Source organism: Cibotium barometz, chromosome 9 (genome assembly GCF_041138505.1).
Source record: "Cibotium barometz isolate CiBa-2024 chromosome 9, ASM4113850v1, whole genome shotgun sequence".
Taxonomy (NCBI): domain Eukaryota; kingdom Viridiplantae; phylum Streptophyta; class Polypodiopsida; order Cyatheales; family Cibotiaceae; genus Cibotium; species Cibotium barometz.
The window spans coordinates 5,572,778-5,594,303 of record NC_141054.1 but is presented as its reverse complement, the minus strand read 5'-3'; the positions used below and the strand labels follow the sequence as shown (position 1 = coordinate 5,594,303).

Genomic DNA, 21,526 nt, shown 5'->3' with positions numbered 1-21,526 from the left:
TGTACAAGTAGACTATTTTAGAGTGGTCGCCTGCAGAGGCAGGTCTATGTTTGTTGGTTGTTTTCTAAGTTTGCTCTTGGTAATGTGTGTTTGAAATTTCACAGGTTTCTCCTATTTTTAAAAGAGAATGGTCACATTATTGCTCTCCCTGTAAGGGCTAGGCAATGGTTGTCGATCACTAATGAGACTACCACAATGTATCCTCCTTACATGCATTCCCTTTCAAAGTGGGAGTTAGATAACTGTCCAGATATGGATAGTGGTGAAGTATATATATATATATATATGTATATGTATGTATATATATGTATATGTATGTATATATATGTATATGTATATATATATATATATGTTTGTGTGTGTGTGTGTGGGTAGATGTGTGTATGATATATCTATCTATATATTTAAAAGTGACCACAACTTATCACCCATCTCCGCACATTAAAATTTAATCAAAATTAATTAAATTATGTCGATGTTTGTATTTATATTTTTAAATACATGTATATATGTATAAGTATATGTGTCTATGTATAGGTTTATGTATCTAAAACATAATATTGTATATACTATATATTTACATATGTGTATGTGTGCGTGAGAGAGAGAGAGAGAGAGAGAGAGAGAGAGCGCTTCTATGTGTGGGAGAGTGGGAGTGTGTGCATGTGTGTGTGTGTGAGAGAGAGAGAGAGAGAGAGAGAGCAGGTGTGTATATGTGTGTGCATGAGAGAGAGAGAGAGAGAGAGAGAGAGAGAGTTTCAACATTTGAGAGTGTGTATGTGACAGAGAGAGGGAGAGGGCATGTGTGTGTGTGTGTGTGAGAGAGAGAGAGAGAGAGAGAGAGAGAGAGATGGTTGTAGAGAGGGAATAGTTCTTTTCTGGAACCTTGGTCGGCCGCAGCAACGCGCGGGTGCAATACTACTATATAAACATATATAAGATTACATACATAGCACAATACATACATATATTTATATTTAATCCACTACATACATACGAGTATTTGCTTACCCAAAATTTGGTTGTGTACGGTGAGAGCTAGAGCAAGTCGAGTCGGAGCGTGGAGGCCGAGGTCAGCGGAGCACGAAGCATGTTCAGACTTGAGTGAACTGAGCGAGAGCTGAGGTCAGCTGGCGTGTGGAGGGTGGAACTGAGCGAACGAACATACGAAGTGGAGGCGATGATGAACAAGCATTGAGTGGAACTGAGCGAGCGAACGGACGGAATTAAGCTAGAGCTAGAACGTGGAGGCGATGCGAACTCAGCTAGAGCATCGATAGCCGCGAGCGTGTCTTTCATGCTTGAGTGATGATGAGGGTGAATGTCCAGGTGATGAGCGTGGATGTCCATGTGATGAGGCCAGCACAGGTGTAGGTGATGATGAGCGTGGACGGGAGGGAACTGAACTTCGAATTGAGTTGGAGCGAGCTAACCACGTTCGCACGAAGAGACACCATCATCTCTCCTCCATTGCCACGTGGAAGAAACGACTCCCGAGGGGATGGAGAAAAGCTGTGCGTAATAGATAGTAGAGACATATTGGCACCGCTGCGTTGAGAGAGAGAGAGAGAGAGAGAGAGAGAGAGTATCAAATTTTGTTAGCCCTAAGTTAGAAGAAGTGATTGGCTGTGGAGCTACCTTCGCCGCTCCGCTCGTTAGGAGGCAGTGCTGCTGTGCTGTTGTTTGTCACAGTAGGCTTTTTGAATCTTGACTTTCCCTCCTCCTCTACCCCCTGCCCAGCGCCCGCGCCCGCCCTCTCGCCCTCGCCCACGCCCCGTCGATGCTACTTGTTCTTGCAGATTTTTTCTTCGCTCCATCCGACACTGAATTTCCGATTTCTCGTATCGATGGGTCGTCCTTTAACTGCTCGTCCTCAAGCCACTCGCCCTTCTCCTCTCTTTGCCTCTGTCTTTGGCTTCACTCCCTGCCTGCACTCTCTCCAAATGACTTTATTAGTCTAGTAGCCGTTTGTCACTTCACGGAGACATTTCTCCAGCTTGCCTTGTTCATTCAAGGTCGCCTCCCTTATAGAGCTAGCTGTGATTTTTGGATGTAGGATTGCTGCCACCCCTCCCCCCTGATCCGCCCGATTTTACCAATTAGGATGATGTCAGGGGTGTCCCCTCAACCTTCACCTTCTTGTACGGCGTTGGTTCCAACAGCAGTGCTCGAGGAGGAGCACCAGCAGCCTCGTCCTCCTCCGCTACAGCAGCAGCAGGAGCAGGGCCTGTCTGCGCCCACGCAGCACCTCCTCTTACAGGGTCAGGCCCAGGACCAGGTGGTGGGCGTGCTGGTATATCCACCGGCCCTTGCACAGCACGACGCTGTAGTAGCGGACCGCGACCTCTTCTACGACACGTTGAATAAGTTCCACGCTTCTCTGGGGACGCGCCTCATGTGAGTGAACTCACTTCCCACAAACACATCCCACCCCCTCCCCCCCCCCGCCTCTCTCTTTTTTAGAGCCTCAAATATCTAGAGCATTTACCTTTACCAGAAGGGCTTCCCACACAAGAAGAGAAATGTGCCTTTTTTTTCTTTGAGTTTGTGGGTGATTTTGTTAGAGTCCACTCAGAGATATAATAAAGAGCGGGCCTTCACCAGGAAAGGTCTTTAAAAAAAAGTTGCAACATCAGATTTATGTGCAGCATCATTGCAAGCCAAAACCACAGATATTATGCAAGTGCTCCATTTTGCTACTCTCAAATTCAAGCACATTTTGAGTGCTGGGGGACCAAGTGCAATCAGATTGAGCTTGCATGCATGGTTCTGAACCCTTGACACGAATTTCTATGCAAAATTCAACAGCTGTATTTTATATTGGTGGATTTCATTATGTCAGGATCCCAACAATTGGTGGCAAGGAGCTTGATCTACATCTACTGTATGTAGAAGTTTCTGCACGTGGAGGATTGGAGCAGGTATTGTGCAGTCTTTATTCTAGTGTCTATGTATTTCCCCCCCTCCCAAGCTATCCATGGGATTTTCCTAAGGAAGAAGGTTATTCTCTTAGTTCCTCAAGAGGTCAATTATGTGTTTATTTTGCATGAGATTGGGGTAACTTGTTCTTTTACAGAACTAGACTACGGAGTTATGTCAACAACTAAGGTGGAGTTATGTCAACAACTAAGGTGCCAAAAGTTAAAGCCTTTGATACAGTTTTACGGCTTCCTTTGGCTTCCATTGCCTGCCTTGCTGCCGGGCTTTTTACGTCTATGTTTCCTTTCGTACTGTGCATGGATTTACCGGGATTCAGATGGTTTACAGTGGAGTTTTAATTGCTCTATGATAAACAACAGAAACTTATGTTTCTGTGTTTTTTTTTGTAAAGAGGATCTAGGAATCTCTGAGTTTTGTTCTTTAAAAGCAGTGGTTATTCTTTACGAATTGGGTGTTGCTGAAGATTTCCAGGCTTCCTTTGTAATGATCAGCCACAATGGTGTGATGCAACAGGTGATCAAGGATCGCAAGTGGAAAGAGGTCACTGTAGTTTTTAATTTCCCTCCCACAACAACCAGTGCATCATTTGTTCTTCGTAAATATTACATCAGTTTGTTGCATCATTATGAGCAAGTATATTTCTTTGGAACACAGGGTCAACTGGTCCCTCCTCCAAGTATGTTCTAAACTTTGGACATTTTGGGACTTCTTTGGTGCATTTTGATCAAATTTATATCAACGAAATCTGTTTAGGCCAGTTTTGGGGATTTTCAAACTTTTTGTGTACTGGGCAGTTGCAGCATCTCTTCCAGGCCAAAGCCCAGGGCACCCTTTAGTAGATAATGGATTTGCAAACCATGGGGCAGAGGAGGGAGAGTTGGTTCTGAAAAAGAGGAGGAGGAGAGGAGTTCTAGATCCTGCACGATTGCATGGAGGTATCCTTAATGCTCTCTACTCTTCTTTTCGTTACTAGTTGATGTCATTAATGTGTGAAGGTGAAGTAAAACTTTTAGTCTACAATTCCTGGGTGTGTCGATCCTATGAGAAAATAAATTCATGATATAACATTGAGAAGGCACTTGTTACTATAATCAAGTATTTCTCTAGACAGTTCTCAATTTTGTTTTGTTTTTGTTCTCAGCTGATTTCGGAGCACCTGTTGGTCATACGGTATCTGGAGTAATTGATGGAAAGTTTGAGCATGGGTATCTTGTCACAGTCATTGTGGGTACTGAAAAGCTAAGGGGGATTCTCTATCACATGCCATCGGGAAGCTTAACCCCTCAGTTTGCTACAGTTTCTGACATGACCAGCCGTATTGTTCTGGACTCCATTCCTGAGGCTCGAAGAAGGCGAAGACGACGTCGCAAGGATGAAATGCCAAAAAAGGACCCTAATGCTCCCAAACCAAATAGAAGTGGTTATAACTTTTTCTTCCAAGAACAACATATGAGACTTAAAGCATTGCACCCTGACAAAGATAAAGAGATCAGTAGAATGATTGGAGAGTTGTGGAACAAACAAACAGAAGAGGAGAGGGCTGTAAGTGTCCTTCAAAGTTTTCATTTGAAATGAATTGTTTTGAGCTGGTCTAAACATATGATAATGTTTCTTTGGCAAGCTCCATGTCTTTGATGTTATGCAGCTCTGTTGAACTTGTCTTTATTGTTTGTGAGAACGTGTATGGTGGTTTGACACATCTTTAGCTGTTGCAGTGTTTTTCGTTTGAATTTTTAAATAATTACCTGCCTTTGGCGTGAAAAGGTGAGGTTCAGACTTGTGATACCCCTCTTTACACCCGGTGTTCATACCATCCAGATCCAGTGATTATCTTAAATGAGTGGACTATACTTGGATGAAGGCAGACATCTTAGCTAGGTGAGCTGCCACAATCTCAGCTAAGCAGTTAAGCAGGAGACCGTGCACATTTACAAGGCAACAGCATAGTGAACAGTTTAGATGCTTGAATTTACTGGCCTTGCTTGAGCTGAGGAGGATGGACCGGAGATGCCTGGTGGTTGTCGTTGGGCTTGCTTGAGCTGAGGATGGACTATTGGATGCCTGGTGGTTTTGGCCCTCAAGGTTATGGGTTTTAACTTAACTCATATGGTTATGATGGAGTTTTGGTGTGATATTGGGGACTCGTGCCATGTCATAACTCATCATATGGACTTGGTTGGGTTTTAGTGAGACAGAGCTGGGATTTGCGCCCATGTTTAACCCAACATTGTGGAATTCAAGCTTCGAAGATGGGAGTTTAAGCCAATACAATGGTGCATTATGCATTAAACATGTTTGTTTGGCATATGACATGCATGCATGACCTTGTTTTCGAGTGTGGACATTGCAGTCCATGGGGCTGGAGATGCCTAGGAATCCCTGCCAAAAGTGCGCAGCGGAAAGCGTGAGACATAGGCAGAGAGAGAAAGAGAACAAATCTGCATAATGATGAAGAAGCAATGATACAATCAGCCTTGTGCAAGGGGTGGTCCCCGTATGTGTGGGCATGATGAACTACTCCCTTAAGGGAGGACCCGGGCTTGGAAGCCCCTGTCAAGGTAAGTACAAATGAGAAGGAGGCAAGCCTTATATAGCCCCAAGATAAGCTGGCCGACTTGCTCTACAAAAAGTCTCACGACTGGACAAAAATAAACATGTGATAATGGGTGGCCAACCCTACAACCAAGGGCCTAAACATGAGGAAAAAATAAGGTGCTGCCCGGGATAAATCTGGGCACCCCTGATACTCAACTTGGGCACACTACCAGGAGATGAATAATGCTAACACCCCCTCTCAGATCCTGGGAGAGAAACCGGTCCAAGGAGCTGGAAAAGGAAACCTCCAAAGCAAGTCGAATAGTCGATTTGCTCCTGCCTCTGCCACTTACTCCAAGAAACTGCTCCCGATCCAAAAGGCCAACAAAATCCAAAGAATGAATCACCAGATGTCCATATCTCCAACCCAATCTATATCACACTTGTCACACAATGTGCTCCCTCTTCAGCCCAAGAAAGGATGTCGTCTGACTCTCTACCTCCAAGAAAAATCTGCTCCTTAGAGAATACCGCCAAACTGTCTCCCTATTGGCACCCCCTCTAGACACCCTAGAGGCCCACAATGTCTACATCAGCCCTGGTACTCAAGCCTCCAATTCTGAGCTTGTTGAGCACCAAATACAAGGTTTCCGGATCTCCATGTATCCCTCGGTCCAAGAATGCCTCTCTGTCGTGCTAACACTCCAAGTGGAAGAGAAACATACCTCCAACACTGTAGCTGACAATCCTGCTGGCACCTGACCTTTAAAAACTGTATCCATAGCTTGCCGTCGCGTGATGGGACTACTACTCACACACCCCTATGAGTCACCCAATCACATGGCAACACCCCCTGAGCTCTTTGGTGTTAACTATGGCACTGAGCTCAAGAAAGCTCTCCTGCCAAAACTTGACACCCCTAGCTGGCAAGCTCCCAACCAACTAGTCACGTGTCCATGTGGAACCAACCATCCACAACTCACCATCCCAAAGCACAATCTGATGTCAATCATTTGCTCCAAACTGCTGCTCCACTAGTACCTACCTGTACCCAATGAACCTGTACACCTGCCATGCATCCTGTTCCCAGCCTGCAACAACTGAGCAAGTACCTGTGAACCTCGACAACAGCTCTCGTCACCAAGTGACCTAGCTTGCCTTTGCATGAATGCCGATATCAACCTGTACATGACCTTGCCTTTGCATGAATGCCGATATCAACCTGTACACCAAGCTCCCAAATCAATGTTCATCCTAGGGATGAAGACTCCTGTGCCTGTACCCTGTAATCCAGAAGGCCATCTGCCTAGGGAATAGGAGTGGCTCAAGTAACCACATCCCCCTCTCAAGGTGAACACCCTGAGAACCTAAAGGAAACGCCTGTACACCAGCAAAACTATGCTGAACTGGCACAAACTCAAAGACCCCCTTTGCTGTCGAGAAAGGACTAACTGTCTTCCACACACACCTCGAGGATGTGAATCCAAGTGTGCACCCATGAGTCTGAAAACTCTGACAAAGCATAGATTGGCCGAGCAAGGGCTCAAGGCCATGTGGGAAGGCACCATTCCTGAAAAGAACACCTACATCCAGTGCCTCCAGAAACGCAGATGAGATAATGCAAAAAACGCTGCTGTAAACAGCTGGCAGCACGTGTACCAAGAAGAAGAGAGGGAAGAGGAAAACACAGCAACTTCAGCACCTCCTCTGGCTGCCTCAGATCTGCAGAAAACACATCCATAGGTGTCTCCCCTGCTTGCTACCCCATATCTGCAGAAAACGCAGCCAGGCTGTCTGCCCTGCTTGCTGCCCCATATCTACAGAAAACGCAGCCATGGTGTCTCCCCTGCTTGCTGCCCCATATCTGCAGAAAACGAAGCCATGGTGTCTCCCCTGCTTGCTGCCCCATATCTGCAGAAAATGCAGCCATGGTGTCTCCCCTGCTTGCTGGCTGCCCTTCACCTGCTCACAAGGGCAGAAAACGCAGCCATGAGAGTACCTATTCTGGAGAAAAACGCTCCTTCCTCCTCTGCAACCAGCAGCATCAAAAAAATGCAGAAATCCTTCTCTCTAAAAAAACCCCAGAACACCTTTTGTAGAAGAGCCTCAACCCGGTGCTCTGATACCATGTCAAAAGTGTGCAGCGGAAAGTGTGAGACATAGGCACAGAGAGAAAGAGAACAATTTTGCATAATGATGAAGAAGCAATGATACAATCAGCCCTGTGCAAGGGGTGGTCCTCGTATGTGTGGGCATGATGAACTACTCCCCTGAGGGAGGACCCAGGCCTGGAAGCCCCTGTCAAGGTAAGTACAAATGAGGAGGAGGCAAGCCTTATATAGCCCCAAGATAAGCTGGCCGACTTGCTCTAGAAAAAGTCTCACGATTGGACAAAAATAAACATGTGATAATGGGTGGCCAACCCTACAACCAAGGGCCTAAACATGAGGAATAAGGTGCTGCCTGGGATAAATGTGGGCACCCCTGATACACAACTTGGGCACACTACCAAGAGATGAATAATGCTAACAATGGCGCGTGTGCATAGTCCTGTTTGAGGCCTAACAATTGTTTTTTGCAGGTGCTAGTATTACTCCTAGCTTCATTTTAATGTTGCCAATGTGTACATGTAGGTACACATTACAATAGAAGAATGAACCTGGAGAACTTATAAAGTCGGTGTCTTGATTTAAATGAAGTGCAACTTGGTGTCGGCACCCAATGTTTTACCTAGTGTCAAGACATCATCATGGGCACTGCTCAGGTGGGTGGACAGCCTACCCATTATTGTGGGCTGGCCACACCTGCTTTGGAGCTGAACAGGGGTACGGATCATGGCCTTCCTACATCTGCTAGAGACCTCCAAGTGCTACCCAACCAGATGCTCCTGTTGTAAAATCAATTCTGAGCTTCCTGGGAGTGGCTAATTGCTGCCTGACCTGTTTTGGAGCTGACAGGAGCTGTACTTGGATGCCCGACCTGTTGGGATGTTGCTTGGGGATTGGTTGCTACTGCTTGGAGTGTTTTAAGGCTGCCTTATAATTGTACGACCAGTTTAAGGTTGGTAAGTGCTTATTTTTGCTGACGGACGTGTTTCATGTGCTGCCCGAAGTGTACCACCGTCTCGTGGAAGTCTCCTTGGTGGTTTCTGGTTTGGGGTACCTAATATTGGTATCAGAGTCTAGGCTTCCTTCTTTGATGTTGGGAGATGGTCCTATCTCATGAGGCTTGATCATTATAGCTTGTTTAATCCAAAATGATCAGCCACAACACCAATTGGATGTTGCACCAACTTGAGAACAAGCCAGTGAATCTGCCCATGAAGATCTACTTTCAAAGTTGGAAACTTTGAGGTAAAATGGCTAATTTGAAGGCCATGCAAAAAGATATGCTGTAACAAAGTGATTTTAGGATGCACATGCACATGGGGCATGGTCTAGGCACATGGGGGCTTAGGCATAGTCACAAGGGATGGGGACGGGGCGGGGGACTGCCATAAGTAGGGAACGGGGATGGGGGAGCACTCAAAAAATACTTTTTTTAAAAGTTTTTCTACTCTACACTTATTCTACTTAGGAAGTACATCAAAATGAGCACAAATTTACACTAAAATGGTAAGCTTTTGAGTCATATTAACAAAATACGCGGATCAAAGAGTGAAGGCGTTGATGGTTGATTGTATTAATAATTAAGTAGATACAAAATGAGTCATGACTCAAAAGTTAGGACTAAGCCTTAAGGAGGCAGAATACATAGAAGGGCTCAAATGAGTCAATGACAAAAAGTGCTAAAGCCTAGAGGCTAGAGGCTAGAGCTAAGTAGTAAGGCCCATGAATCATGATCCATGAATGATCATCCACGTGAAGTGCTTGCCTCATGGTCATGGGTAGCTTGTGCCAAAGGAGCATCAAGCTCATCCTCACTCTCATCCTCACTGGCATGTTGCTGCTGCTGCACCTCATCCTCTTGTTTCTCTTCTTGTTGACTCATCTCCCACTCGGTGAAGGGATCTGCCTTCTTGGTCATGCTCTTGCAAAGCATTCGCAAGTTTGCGTTGACGAAGAGAAGATCATTGGCACGCTCTACCCCGAGTCGATTCCTCTTCCTAGAGGCAATGTGGCTATAGGTGCTCCAAAGTTGCTCCAAGCAAGAGGTGCCGACGGCGAGACTTGGAACTTGGAAGTTAGAAGAAGCTTGAGGGAGAGAGACTGGAGAGAGTAGATACACTCATAGAGTGTGGCTTGCCGCTTGAAGCTTGAGCAATGAGCAAACTTGCAAAGTGCCAGAGACTCAAGACTCAAGAGACTAGAGAGAGAGAGAGTTGCTTGAAGGTGTGTATGTGTGCTTGTAGCCTTGTTCTTATATAGATATTAGATAGGCAAGAGAGAGAGGCAAGGGCCAAGTCTCAAAGGCCAAGGCAAGAGAAAGGCAAGGGCCAAGGCTCAAGCCTCAAAGGCCAAGGCGTCCCCAAACGGCCACCCAAACAGCGAGAAATGGCAAAAAAACGGGAAATAAAACAGCCGTTGCAGGGCACAACGGCTCTCTGCTGTCCCCCCACAGTTCCGTCCCCCACAACGTTCCTTGGCTAGCAGCCGTCCCCGTCCCCCGTCCCTTGTGAGGGACGCCTCTAGGGGGACGTCCGATCGTCCCCTTCCATCCCCGTTTTTGACGCGTCTCGAGACGGTGTCCCGGCGTCCCAAGTTGCTGTCCCTTCCATCCCTTGTGACTATGGGCTTAGGATACATTTTAGGCATATGGGACTAGGGCACATGTGGCCTAGGACTATAAAAGGCACACGGTATGTGCTTTGTACCTTTTGAAACCTTTTTGATAGTTTTGATCATTTGACATCTATACACTTATCTTTCTTGGAGCTTATGCTTCTATGGCTGATTCATGGTAGTCTTTCCATGTCTAGGTGCTACTCCCTATGATGAGTGGATCTATAGTGATATTGATCTATAGTGATATTTCCACCCTTGGCTTTTAGGGGAGCTTGGTGAGTTGGCTCATGATCCCACATGTGTAGGTTATCGTATGGCTTTTCATGGATATGGCTTATTTCCAAATCTTCCTCACATTGGTATCAGAGTTAGATTCTTTTCTTACATTGGTATCAGAGCTTTGCTTTGATCTTGATAGCTTTTGGCTTTGATCTTAGTGGTGATTGAGACTTAATCATTTTTGAATCAAGTTTACATAGTATTTTTAATCTAAAAATACTTGATTTGTGTGGATTAGTAATGAGATTTGTGTTAATCATTTTTGAATATATGCTAATCACTACTTTCAAAAATCCTATTCTTTGATTTCAGTGCATAATTTCCTTGATTAGTGATTTCTCTCATCAAATCTTTTCATAAATTCTAGTTTTCTTTAACATTTACCTAGTTTCTTTAGATTCTTAGTAGTTTGGGAGATATTGATGGTTGCTATGCAAATCTTGGTATAGAGTTTATGAAGAAAGTGTGAAGATTGCAATTTTGTTGTAGATTTTAGCAGATTTATATAAAGATTGCAGTTCTGTTGTAGATGTGAGCAGATTTACGTGAAGATTGTAGTTCTGTTGTAGATTTTGACCAGATTTATGTATAGTTCATAGTCTTGTTGTAGATTTAGGCAAAGTTTGTTGTGGAGAGTGAAGTTTACAAGAATCTTGGTGCAGATTTGTAAAGTTTGCAAAGACATGAGCGCAAAAATCAAATCTTGGTGCAAAACAATAACATCGAGTGATTCTTAATCAAATCTTTTTCATACTTTGCGAGAATTGTGTTTCTTTAAGAGAAATTACAAAAACTTGAAGAAAATCATGAAATATTATAAAATTTGATGCAAGATAAGCACAACAGTTGTATTCTTGCTTAATTTGATACAAGAAACAAGATTATTGAATCTTGGTGTAAGTAGTGCAAGATTATTGCAACAATTTAATGCATATTGGAATTGCAATCTACAAACAAAGAATTCATTTCAGATCTAGCATCCTAATAATAATATTTTCATCTATCAACTCTATTTGGGAGTCAAATCCAACCCCTCAAGCACCAGTGCACAATCCAGTGCTCAGGGTTCCTAACCTGCACACAAGTGCCATTATCAGTTTAAAGAAGAAAAGTAAATCAAGCAAGAAAGGAATGATGATCTATCTACTTACAACATATACCATTAGGCAATACAAAGAAACAAGATTGCAATACTAGCTGCAGCAAGTGCTTTGACCTCTAAGTCAGTGCAGAGTATTACTTGAAGTGCAGCATAGAAGTGAGAGTGCCTATAGCATAGAAGTGAGAGTGCCTATAGCAAACTGGCTAAGCAAAAATAGTGGCACATAGATTCTAAGATACAACGCTGTAGCAGTGCTGGAGCATTGTGATTGGTGCGAGTAGCACAAGCAGGGAGTACGTTCCAGAGATCAAGAGGGCCGGCTTTCTGTGGATGGCAATGATTGTGATCTCTCACAGTCTGACGTCCGACGTGCCCTTTTGAAGGCTTGATCTGGTCGTTGTAAACCGACATTAGAACTCTGCTAAGCTATGATCAGAACTCTGCTAAGCCAATTGAAGTAAGCACATTAGCAGCGTTACAAGCCAGAGATAACAGATACACACGACTGTGACAAGATAGATTGGAGAGAGCCCGATAATAATTGTCATAGGGTGTTAAGAGGGCCATGGTACTGTAGTGCTAAGAGAACTGTAACCTTGCAACTATGAGATCCCTGTCAGAGAAGAAAACTCAATTGGAAAAGCAACCATAGCTACAGTGTGTAGTCAAGGCATTCACTTGGCACATAGTTGGCTTCACCAAATCTTGTGCTGCAGAGAACTGCACCGGCTTACTTCTACTGATAACGCAATATATTGAACGTCAAGGCACAGGCAGCTGTTGGATGTCAAGGCACAAAGCTAGGTGTCAGATGTCAATGATGGGTAGGGACTTCTTGACCTCAACGGCAATACTGGCTATGGTGTTACACTCACACAGGGAGGTTTTGGCAGGGGAAAACCAGTCAAGTGGAGAGGCGTTCTGTGTGAAAACAGCATTTTATCTGGCCCTAAAAAGGGAATTTACTGGGCTTTATTGGTTTTATTTGAGATTTTTGTGTCTTTGCTGCTGGCCAACAGCCTTTAGGCTGGCCGACCAGCACTCATACTATATATAGGTTAGCTTGATCATTCATCATCGTGTACCACTTCTTTACCATATCAGGTACCATCTGCTGCTGCCGGTGCATACACCATACCTGCTTTATCATCATCACTTGTCAGCCTCAGCACATCAGTGTTTACTACTGGCCACACCTTGGGACAGCAGCCCACTCTCTGCTACAGGCCACACCATGGGACAGCAGCCCTCTCTGCGACATCCAGTACATCAGCGTTACATATCTGTTCATGGGACAGCAGCCCTCTCTGCCACATAGATCACATCAGCGTTACATATCCGTTCATGGGACAGCAGCCCTCTCTGCTACAGTAGAGCATATCAGCATTTCATCTTCAGCTCATGGGACAGCAGCCCTCTCTGCTACATAGAGCACCATCGGGACAGCAGCCCACTCTCTGCTATAGTACATGACATCATCGTTTTATCATCAGTACTCTCTGGGACAGCAGCCCACTCTCTGCTACATCACACTATTGGGACAGCAGCCCACTCTTTGCTTATCTTCACCATCGACACCACTTGGGATGACAGCCCTCTCTGCTCTTCACCTCTCCTCAGGTACGTAGCACCCTTGTCACCAGAGCCTGCACCCTTCAGGTCTTGCAGCACCCTTGTCATGAGAGCTTGCACCACTACACCACTTGGGACGGCAGCCCTCTCTGCTCTTCATCTACCACCTCAGGTACCGCAACACCCTTGTCACCAGAGCTTGCATCACCTCATCTTCCGCTGCCACTACCACCTCGGAGTGCCTTTGCATCCACTGATGCGAGCCTTCGACACCGACCACCTCTCGGAGTGCTTTGCCTCACATCGACGCGAGCCTTTGTCATAGCCCGTGCTTCAACTCTGACATCATCTCTACTTTTGCACTGGTCTTTCTACTCAGAGTCACCTCACATTAGAGGGCTCTTGTAGATATGTTCACTCACTATTATATATAGATTCACTCATCTATTTCATGCTGTTTTGTTTTGCTTTGATCTCTCGTATATCTTGTCCTTTCGTCCTTTTTCCCTCACATGGTATCAGAGCTATCGTGAGCAAGGGATTGAAGACCTCGAGAGCACACATCATGGATCGTCTGCCGCACTCTTGGAGGACCAATTCTTCTCACTGGAAGTTGATTCTCCAAACTTTGATCTGGACCACACAGGGAATGGGACTTCTTACTCAGTGAAGAGTCCCGTTCAAGATCTTACCTTGGTAGACAATCAACCCATCTACATCACCTCACCTTCACCACCTTTGCTATCATGATCGCCCTCTTTGACTTTAATAGATTTTGTTTCCAGAGGGGGATACATTCCTTCTGCAAGTGTGTTAGTGTGGGACCCTGGCATCCATCATCTTCTCTCATCTTCTCTCATGGTTTCCTTTTTGGTCTGAGAGGGGGTGTGTGAAAACAACATTTTGTCTAGCCCTAAAAAGGGAATTTATTGGGCTTTATTGGTTTTATTTGGGATTTTTGTGTCTTTGTTGCTAGTCGACAGCCTTTAGGCTAGCTGACCAGCACTCCCTCATACTATATATAGGTTAGCCTCATCATTCATCATCGTGTACCACTTCTTGACCATATCAGGTACCATCTGCTATTCCTGTTGCTGTTGTCGGTGCATACACCATACCTGCTTTATTATCATCGCTTGTCAGCCTCAGCACATCAGCGTTTGCTACTGGCTACACCTTGGGATAGCAGCCCACACTGTGGGACAGTAGGCCTCTGCTACATTCAGTACATTAGCGTTACATATCTATTCATGGGACAGCATCCCTCTCTGCTACAGTAGAGCATATCAGCGTTTTTCCTCGGCTCAACATCGGGACGACAGTCCACTCTGTGCTAGAGTACAAGACATCATCGTTTTATCATCAGTACTCTCTGGGACAAGAGCCCACTCTCTGCTACATCACACCATCGAGACGACAGCCCACTCTCTACTTATCTTCACCATAGACACCACTTGGGACGTCTCTGCTCTTCACCACCCCTCAGGTATGTAGCACCCTTGTCACCAGAGCTTGTTCAAGTATGCAACACCCTTGTCACCAGAGGCCTGCACCCTTTAGGTACGTAGCACCCTTGTCATCAAAGCGTGCACCCTTCAGGTCTTGCAGCACCCTTGTCACCAAAGCTTGCACCATTACACCACTCGAGACAGCAACCCTCTCTTCATCTACCACCTCAGGTACTGCTGCACCCTTGTCACTAGAGCGTGCATCACCACATCTTCCGCTACCACCACCACCTTGGAGTGCCTTTGTATCCATCGATGCAAGCCTTCGACAACAACCTCCTCTCGGAGTGCTTTGCCTCACATCGACGCGAGCCTTCGTCATCGACCATGCCTCAGCTCCGACATCATCTTTGCTTCTACACTGGTCTTTCTACTCAGAGTCACCTCACATCTGAGGGCTCTTGTACATACGTTCATTGTCCACTCACCATTATATATAGACTCACTCACCTATTTCATGCTATGTTGTTTTTCTCTGATCTCTCGTACATCCGGTCCTTTCGTCCTTTTGCCCTCACACCTCCTTCAGTACTTCAGCAAAGGGCTTGCCATTGGTGGTCAGGGGAAAACTAGTCAAGTGGAGAGGGGTTCACTACAAGAACAAAGTTTGCATGAACAAAAGCAAACCCGACACTCACAAAGTACATGCCCTCGGCAGCCAACGACACAAACATACACAAACCATCTCATCTATACGGGCTGCGTGCTCAGCACAGGAGGATCTCAGCAAACTTGAAATTGTGCGCTTAAAGAAAAGTATGCTGACTAAGGAGTCAAGGCATGGTTGCTCACACAGCCTAGCCATCATCGAGCTTGAGAAGCTCTAAGCATCATAGGCGAGCAGCAAGGTACCAAGGAGTGCCATTTGAGGGAGATTTGAGCTCTCAGCATCGTAAAAGCAGAGAGTTCTTTGCTGATAATTCGGAGCAAGTCAAGACAAGCGACCTCCTTGCACATGCCATCTTTTGCATCTTCAACACTAGCAGTGTGTGCGAGAGAGAGAGAGAGAGAGAGAGAGAGAGAGAGAGAGAGAGCATCAATGAGCAAAGAGCTCTAAGTTTAGTGGCTGGCTGCCAGTGTGAGGAGGAGAAGAGGCCAAAAAAAATTGAGTGGTAAAAAAAGAAAGGGGGGCGCCTATTCTTAGGGTTTTTTGAGTTCATTGAGAGAGAGAGAGAGAGAGAGAGAGAGAGAGAGAGAGATGAGTTCAATGGTTGGTTGCCTGCGTGAGGAGAAGAGGCCAACAAAAAATTGAGAGGTAAAAAAAAGAAAGGGGGGCGCGCTTTCTTCAATCTTTTCACACTTTGCTATTTTTAAAACCCAATTCACACCTTTCAATGCCTTTTCACGCCTTTTTTTTCCTTACCCTAAAGGTTTATACCTTCCACACTTTTCCAAACCCTCAGGGTTTTAACCTTTCCACTCTCTACACACCCTTCTATTATTGTTTGGACCACCCATACTCCTTGGACCATTGCTTTTGGGCATTTTTAGACTTTTTTTTAGTATTGTGAGAGTGGTTCACACACCTTATGTTTTCTTGGGGATGTTCACACATGGTGTGAGATCTTGGTGCATTGTGAGCTTTGTTTGCACGCCTTGAGCATTGGGGTTGTGTACACACGCGACCATGGGTTATTTGTATTATTTCTACCCTTCATTTGATCGCCATGGTGCAAGCTCTTGTCGTCATCGACATCACTTGGATACCATCTTAGATTCTAATCGTAGGAGATCCACTCATGCATTATCATCATGGCTATGTGCTTGCTACATCAACCTTCGATCAGATCATAGGTACAACCTAGACCCTATCCCATCTCTTGGATCTAGCTTGCCATCCTACCTTTGGTCTAATTGATATTCTTGGTTCATTACTCACACACCCAACTAAAGTAATGAAAAAAGTTCACACATGTACTCCACGGCATACATATCTTTTTTCAAAAATTGGCATTGAACTTAAAACTTTTATACATCAAAACGTACTAAAAAACATACATATTGAAATCATACTGAAACTTTGGCGTACCATCTAGCTATCAGATTAAACTATGTTACATATATTCAAAATATCTCCTCGCACCGCCAGTTGTCTCTTACTTGTGAGAATCATGAAGATACATGCACATGAAGAATTATATATATTTTTTGGTGTAAGGATTTTTTAAGAGATGTGAGACGCATGCTGTTAGTCGGACATGAGGCCATTGTGTATGACGCTCCCAAGTGGGACTCTCTAGGTGATAGGTGTAGATGTCATTACCATACTTTGGAAAGACGTATTTTATTGTATATAGGGAGTGGGGATCCTCACAGTTGGTATTCTAGGTTATTTTTCATGAGAGTAGAGTATAGATTTTGTCAGTATGATTGTTCTTAGTTGGCCAGATTAGAAAAAGGAATGAAAACTTACACAATTTCTTCTTTTTTCAGATGGCTCAATTGTGATGCATGCTGTTCATATTACTAGAGTTTCATAGATCATCGAGGAGTTGGATCGTATTGCTGACTCTCTTGAGCGCCTACTCTCCAGAGATCTTGAGTCGCCACCTATTTTGATCCGACATTGCACTGACCGGTTCTTCTCAACTCCGGAGGACCGATACTACTTACGGTATTATGGCGAGCGAGGGCGAGTCCACGTCCATTGCAGCTATGGATGGGGTCTAGGCTGTGGCTATGGATCTGGTCGAAGTAAGAAATGGATACACCACTAGAAAGCGGGTGGATCCGAATAAGCGGGTGCTTTCCAAACGGAACAAAAAAGAAAGTTTGAAAAACTTAGAAAAATAGGTAAACCAAAAAATTAGACTCTAGGAGACGATGGAGTCAGTCCAAAGGGATAGAGGCTGTCCGCTTCATGATTGAGGAGTAACAAGTTGGTGTGAGCTGTATGTAGCCACCAATTGTCTGAGGTCTCTTACTTGTGAATCATAAAGACACATGCACATGAGGAATTATATATATTTCTTGGTGCAAGGATTCTTCGATAGATGCGAGACGTGCTGTTAGTTAACTGGACATGAGGCCATTGCATATGATGCCTCCAATTGGGACTCTCTAGGTGATACGTGTAGACATCATTACCATACTTTGGAAATACGTATTTCATTGTATATATGAAAGTAGCAATCCTCACAGCTGTATCAGAGTCTAGGTTATTTTTCGAGAGATTAGAGTGCGGAGTAGAGCATAGATTTTGGTCTTTAGCTGGCCAGATTAGAAAAAGAAATGAAAACTTAAATGTTTCTTCTTTTTTAGATGGCTCAGTGGTGATGTGCTTGCCGTTCAAATTACTAGAGGATCCTAGATCATCGAGGAGTTGGATCGTATTGCGACTCTCTTGAGCACCTACTCTCTAGAGGTCTAGAGTCATGACGTACCTTAGCTGCAGGTCCACTTTGGAAAGTAGGCGAGGGGCGGTGGCCTCGGTCAGGGATGACGGAGCGGTTACATGGAGTCCTGTATGGGAAAAGGCCAGAGGAGCTGAACCTCGCCCCGAAAAAACAAAAGCCTGAGCGCTGGAACCTGTAGGAATAAAACAGCGAGTGGATGAGGAGGTGGGAGGAGGAAGCAGAAGGGTGGGCAGAAGACAGAACAAAAGGGGATGTAGAGGTTCTTGCGGGGATAGGCGATGGCTGGAAGGCAGGGGCTAAAGTGGGCTATGGGGGAAGGCAATGGGTTTGTGCAGGGGGGAAGCTCCAGCTTTCTAAATGATCAACAAAACCCAAAAAAAAACCCGCCCTATATAATTTATTCTTGTCTGGAACAGGACTTGCATTTGTAGTGTGCTATTGTTTGATATTTGATTGTAGTTCAAAGGATAGATGAGCTTTTGAGTTTCTATTTGTCTGTGTATACATTTGTGCAAAATACAAATCAATGTATCCTTGGGAGAGTTAAATCTCTCTGGTTCTGTGCAGCTCTATGTTGGTTTCTTATTTGTATTGCTTTGGACTGCAGATCTATCAAGAACGTGGTGTGAAAGACAAAGAGAGGTATAAAAGAGAGATGGATGAATATCGAGAGGGGCTCAAGTCACAAGCTTGTTGTGATGGCAGTGGAGAAGCTTATTGTGATGGCAGCGGAAGTGCTAGAGGAGATGTCATGCTACCTGTGAAGGATATTGTTGGAAGACCTGATAATGCCACGTCTAGTCTGTCTGAAGCAGAGTCGTACCTGATGGTTGAAAAAGAGAAGTTTAAAGGTGATGTAGTGGATGAGAAAGAGACAGTTGTTAATCTCAAAGTTGAGAAGCAGGTAGCTGCTGATGCATGATTAGGTTGCCAGTGGTGTTAGTATTGTGCTTAGCTCAGCAGTGACCCTCCTAAGCTTTTGTTGTTGAATGAAGCTACTGGGGAGAATGCTCCCCTGGTCTTTTCGAATGGTAATATCTCTAGGTTGCCAATGATACATTTTAGCCTCCACAAATTTGAATCCAAGTGTATATCATTTGCTTTCTTTTTGAACGGCACATGGTACTATTTGAATAGCTTTATCTGATTTTACAGAGATCCAGAAAGGCTCCACTGCCACTGCATGCTACTCCACCTAAAGCCTTTTTTTTCGTGGGGGAGGGGGGAGGGGGGGGGGGGGTCATTGAAAAGGCTTTTACAAGTGGAAGTTGTCTTTGGCTGATAATTATTACTCATTTTGTACCAGACTTCAATTTTGCCGTCCAAGGGATGTGGGTACTACAGTCACCTTGACTCCAAAGATTGCAGTCTCTTACAATGCATGCTGGGATTGAAGGTTTTTCTTGTTAAAGAGACACATGGTTATGCAGTGTAGGATATCAAATTTTTATAATTTGATCTGGAAGAGAGAACGGTGTACAAGGTCTTCTGGTTCTCTCATGCAAAAGCATTCAATAGGTCAAGGTTCAGATAAGAGATCACATGAGGTTAAAGAAAGAAGGGCCAAGTCAATCTTGGGGCAAAAAAGGAAGTAAGATACTAGTGGGTCCAGTTGGACCTTCATGTATAGCATTGTAGTAATGTAATTCAAATAAACAAGGGTGTCCACATTAAATTAACATGTCAGAGCATAGCATAAGAACGACATTAAATAATCTTGTTCTCATATGCATATAAAATAGCCTTGTGTACATACGCACATAAAATTTAACCATTGTTTAATTCACCATCCGTACGACACCTCAATCGATATTCTCATATAGTGACACTTCAATTGGTATTCTTGTGTATCTCGTCATCTATACTCTTAGACATAGTTTATGTTCGTTAAACAATCAATCCCAACGCTACGAGAAATAGATAACCATAATATCAGGTCACATGTACTTTCATTGGCAGGGTATATATGGGCGTTTTCCAAATAAAACAAGAAATAAAATTCTTAATTTATAACATTTTTATGCTTGTGATTATCTCTTGGATACTTAAGTCTTGAATTTCTTGGGTAAATTATGTAATTTTTTTTTTCATAAATTGGGCTTGGGAGGGGTCAGCAAATGGTGGTGACTAATTGTCCTTTGGAATCCAAAAAATAAATTTTTTTGGTGTGAGTTGAGTTTTTTTCACGGTCGTGATTTTCTTTTAGTTCACGCATTAGTTTCTTGTGAAAATCATGTCAAAAAAATTTCACATTTTTTAGTTTAGTGAAGACGACTATATTTTGGGTTGGTTGTTAGGTTTCGTTGGTAAAGAAATTGCACTCAAATCTAGATTTTTTTTGGAATAAAAAACTAAGTTTTTCATGGCCATCACGAGTTTCATGTACGACTCTAATTTATGCCGTATAAAAAGTAGCTTTATTTGTTGGTATGTATCTTTGAAACTGTGAGGCCAATGAATGTGTTCAAGGTCTTTCTGAGCTCTTTAAATCTTTCCTTGAGTGGACGAAGTTGATTTTTATCCTTTTGGTCTCTGACCTCTGACTAAGCGTCTCAGAAGTTGACACAAAAATCGAGACATGAAAAACTAAGTTTTTCATGGTTGTGACTATTTTGAGTTTCACGGGTAACTCTTATTCATGCGGTATAAAACGTAGCCTTGTTCGCGTGATTGTTATTCACGCTGTATAAAAAGTAGTCTTGTTCGTTGGCATGTAACTTCCAAACTTTGAGGCTAGTGAATGTGTTCTAGTGCTCATCTTCAAGGTCTTTTTGAGCTCTTTAAATCTTTTCTTCAATGGATGAAGCCATTTTGCATTCTTTTTGTCTCCGACCTTTAACGAAGCATCTCAAAAAATGACACAAAAATCATGACAAAAAAATGTGCTAAAATTAGCAGAAGTACGCTTATTGACCACTTTTGGATTATTGTTTGAGCTATTAGATGCAAGAATTTTGATAGGGCTAGGGGAGCGAAAATTATAGTACCCAAAAAAAAAAACTATAACCCTCTCTTAGAACTTGTTTCTATATCCTTTTTATATAGCACATCCAAAAAGGTCCTTTGGTTATTCAAAAGTAAAGGTATGGAAGTTAGTTAATTAGTGGCTTAAGGTCCTTTGGCAAGTTAAAAGTAAAGGTAGTGGTGTCCATAAAAAGAGTGTGAGTGAGGCAATTTTTCATTATGATGTCATCCAATAAAGGTATTATGTACATCATTGATAGATAAGGTAATCCCCCTCCATGGTAAGGAGAAAGAAGTAAGGGCGAAGGGAAATCCTTCTTGGATCACTTTTCTAAGTTAAAAAAGTCATTGAGTGCTTTGCTTTTGTATGAAGTTTGTGGTAAGAATCAATTCCACCACTCTAATCCTAAAATATCATTTGGCCTTAAGGTTTTAGAAATTGCATTTACAGATTATGATGTTTAAATGTTTTCAATAGAACCTACTCGTATAGAGAAGAGACCTAAGATGATTTCGAAAGTGCTTGTACACAAATTGAGTTGCTAC

At 43.8% G+C, this 21,526-nt stretch overlaps 1 protein-coding gene across 5 annotated transcripts; it reads left to right on the top strand.

The window, feature by feature from the left end:
* Positions 1-1,556: 1,556 nt before the first annotated feature.
* On the top strand, positions 1,557-19,695 carry LOC147635182 (high mobility group B protein 9-like). Of its 5 annotated transcripts, none has more exons than XM_086802385.1 (6): positions 1,557-2,397; positions 2,843-2,921; positions 3,454-3,616; positions 3,735-3,875; positions 4,082-4,482; positions 18,624-19,131. In XM_086802385.1, the coding sequence occupies exons 1-6, from the start codon at positions 2,105-2,107 to the stop codon at positions 18,936-18,938; spliced, it is 1,392 nt and encodes a 463-aa protein (XP_086658511.1). In that variant the 5' UTR covers positions 1,557-2,104; the 3' UTR covers positions 18,939-19,131. The 5 variants fall into 5 exon arrangements, 4 of the variants coding, with proteins under 4 accessions (XP_086658511.1, XP_086658509.1, XP_086658510.1 ...); XR_015266610.1 differs by adding an exon at positions 19,323-19,695 and having other exon boundaries at positions 2,328-2,397; positions 2,843-3,616; positions 18,624-19,047; XM_086802383.1 differs by having other exon boundaries at positions 2,328-2,397; positions 2,843-3,616.
* The last annotated feature ends 1,831 nt before the right edge of the window (positions 19,696-21,526 follow it).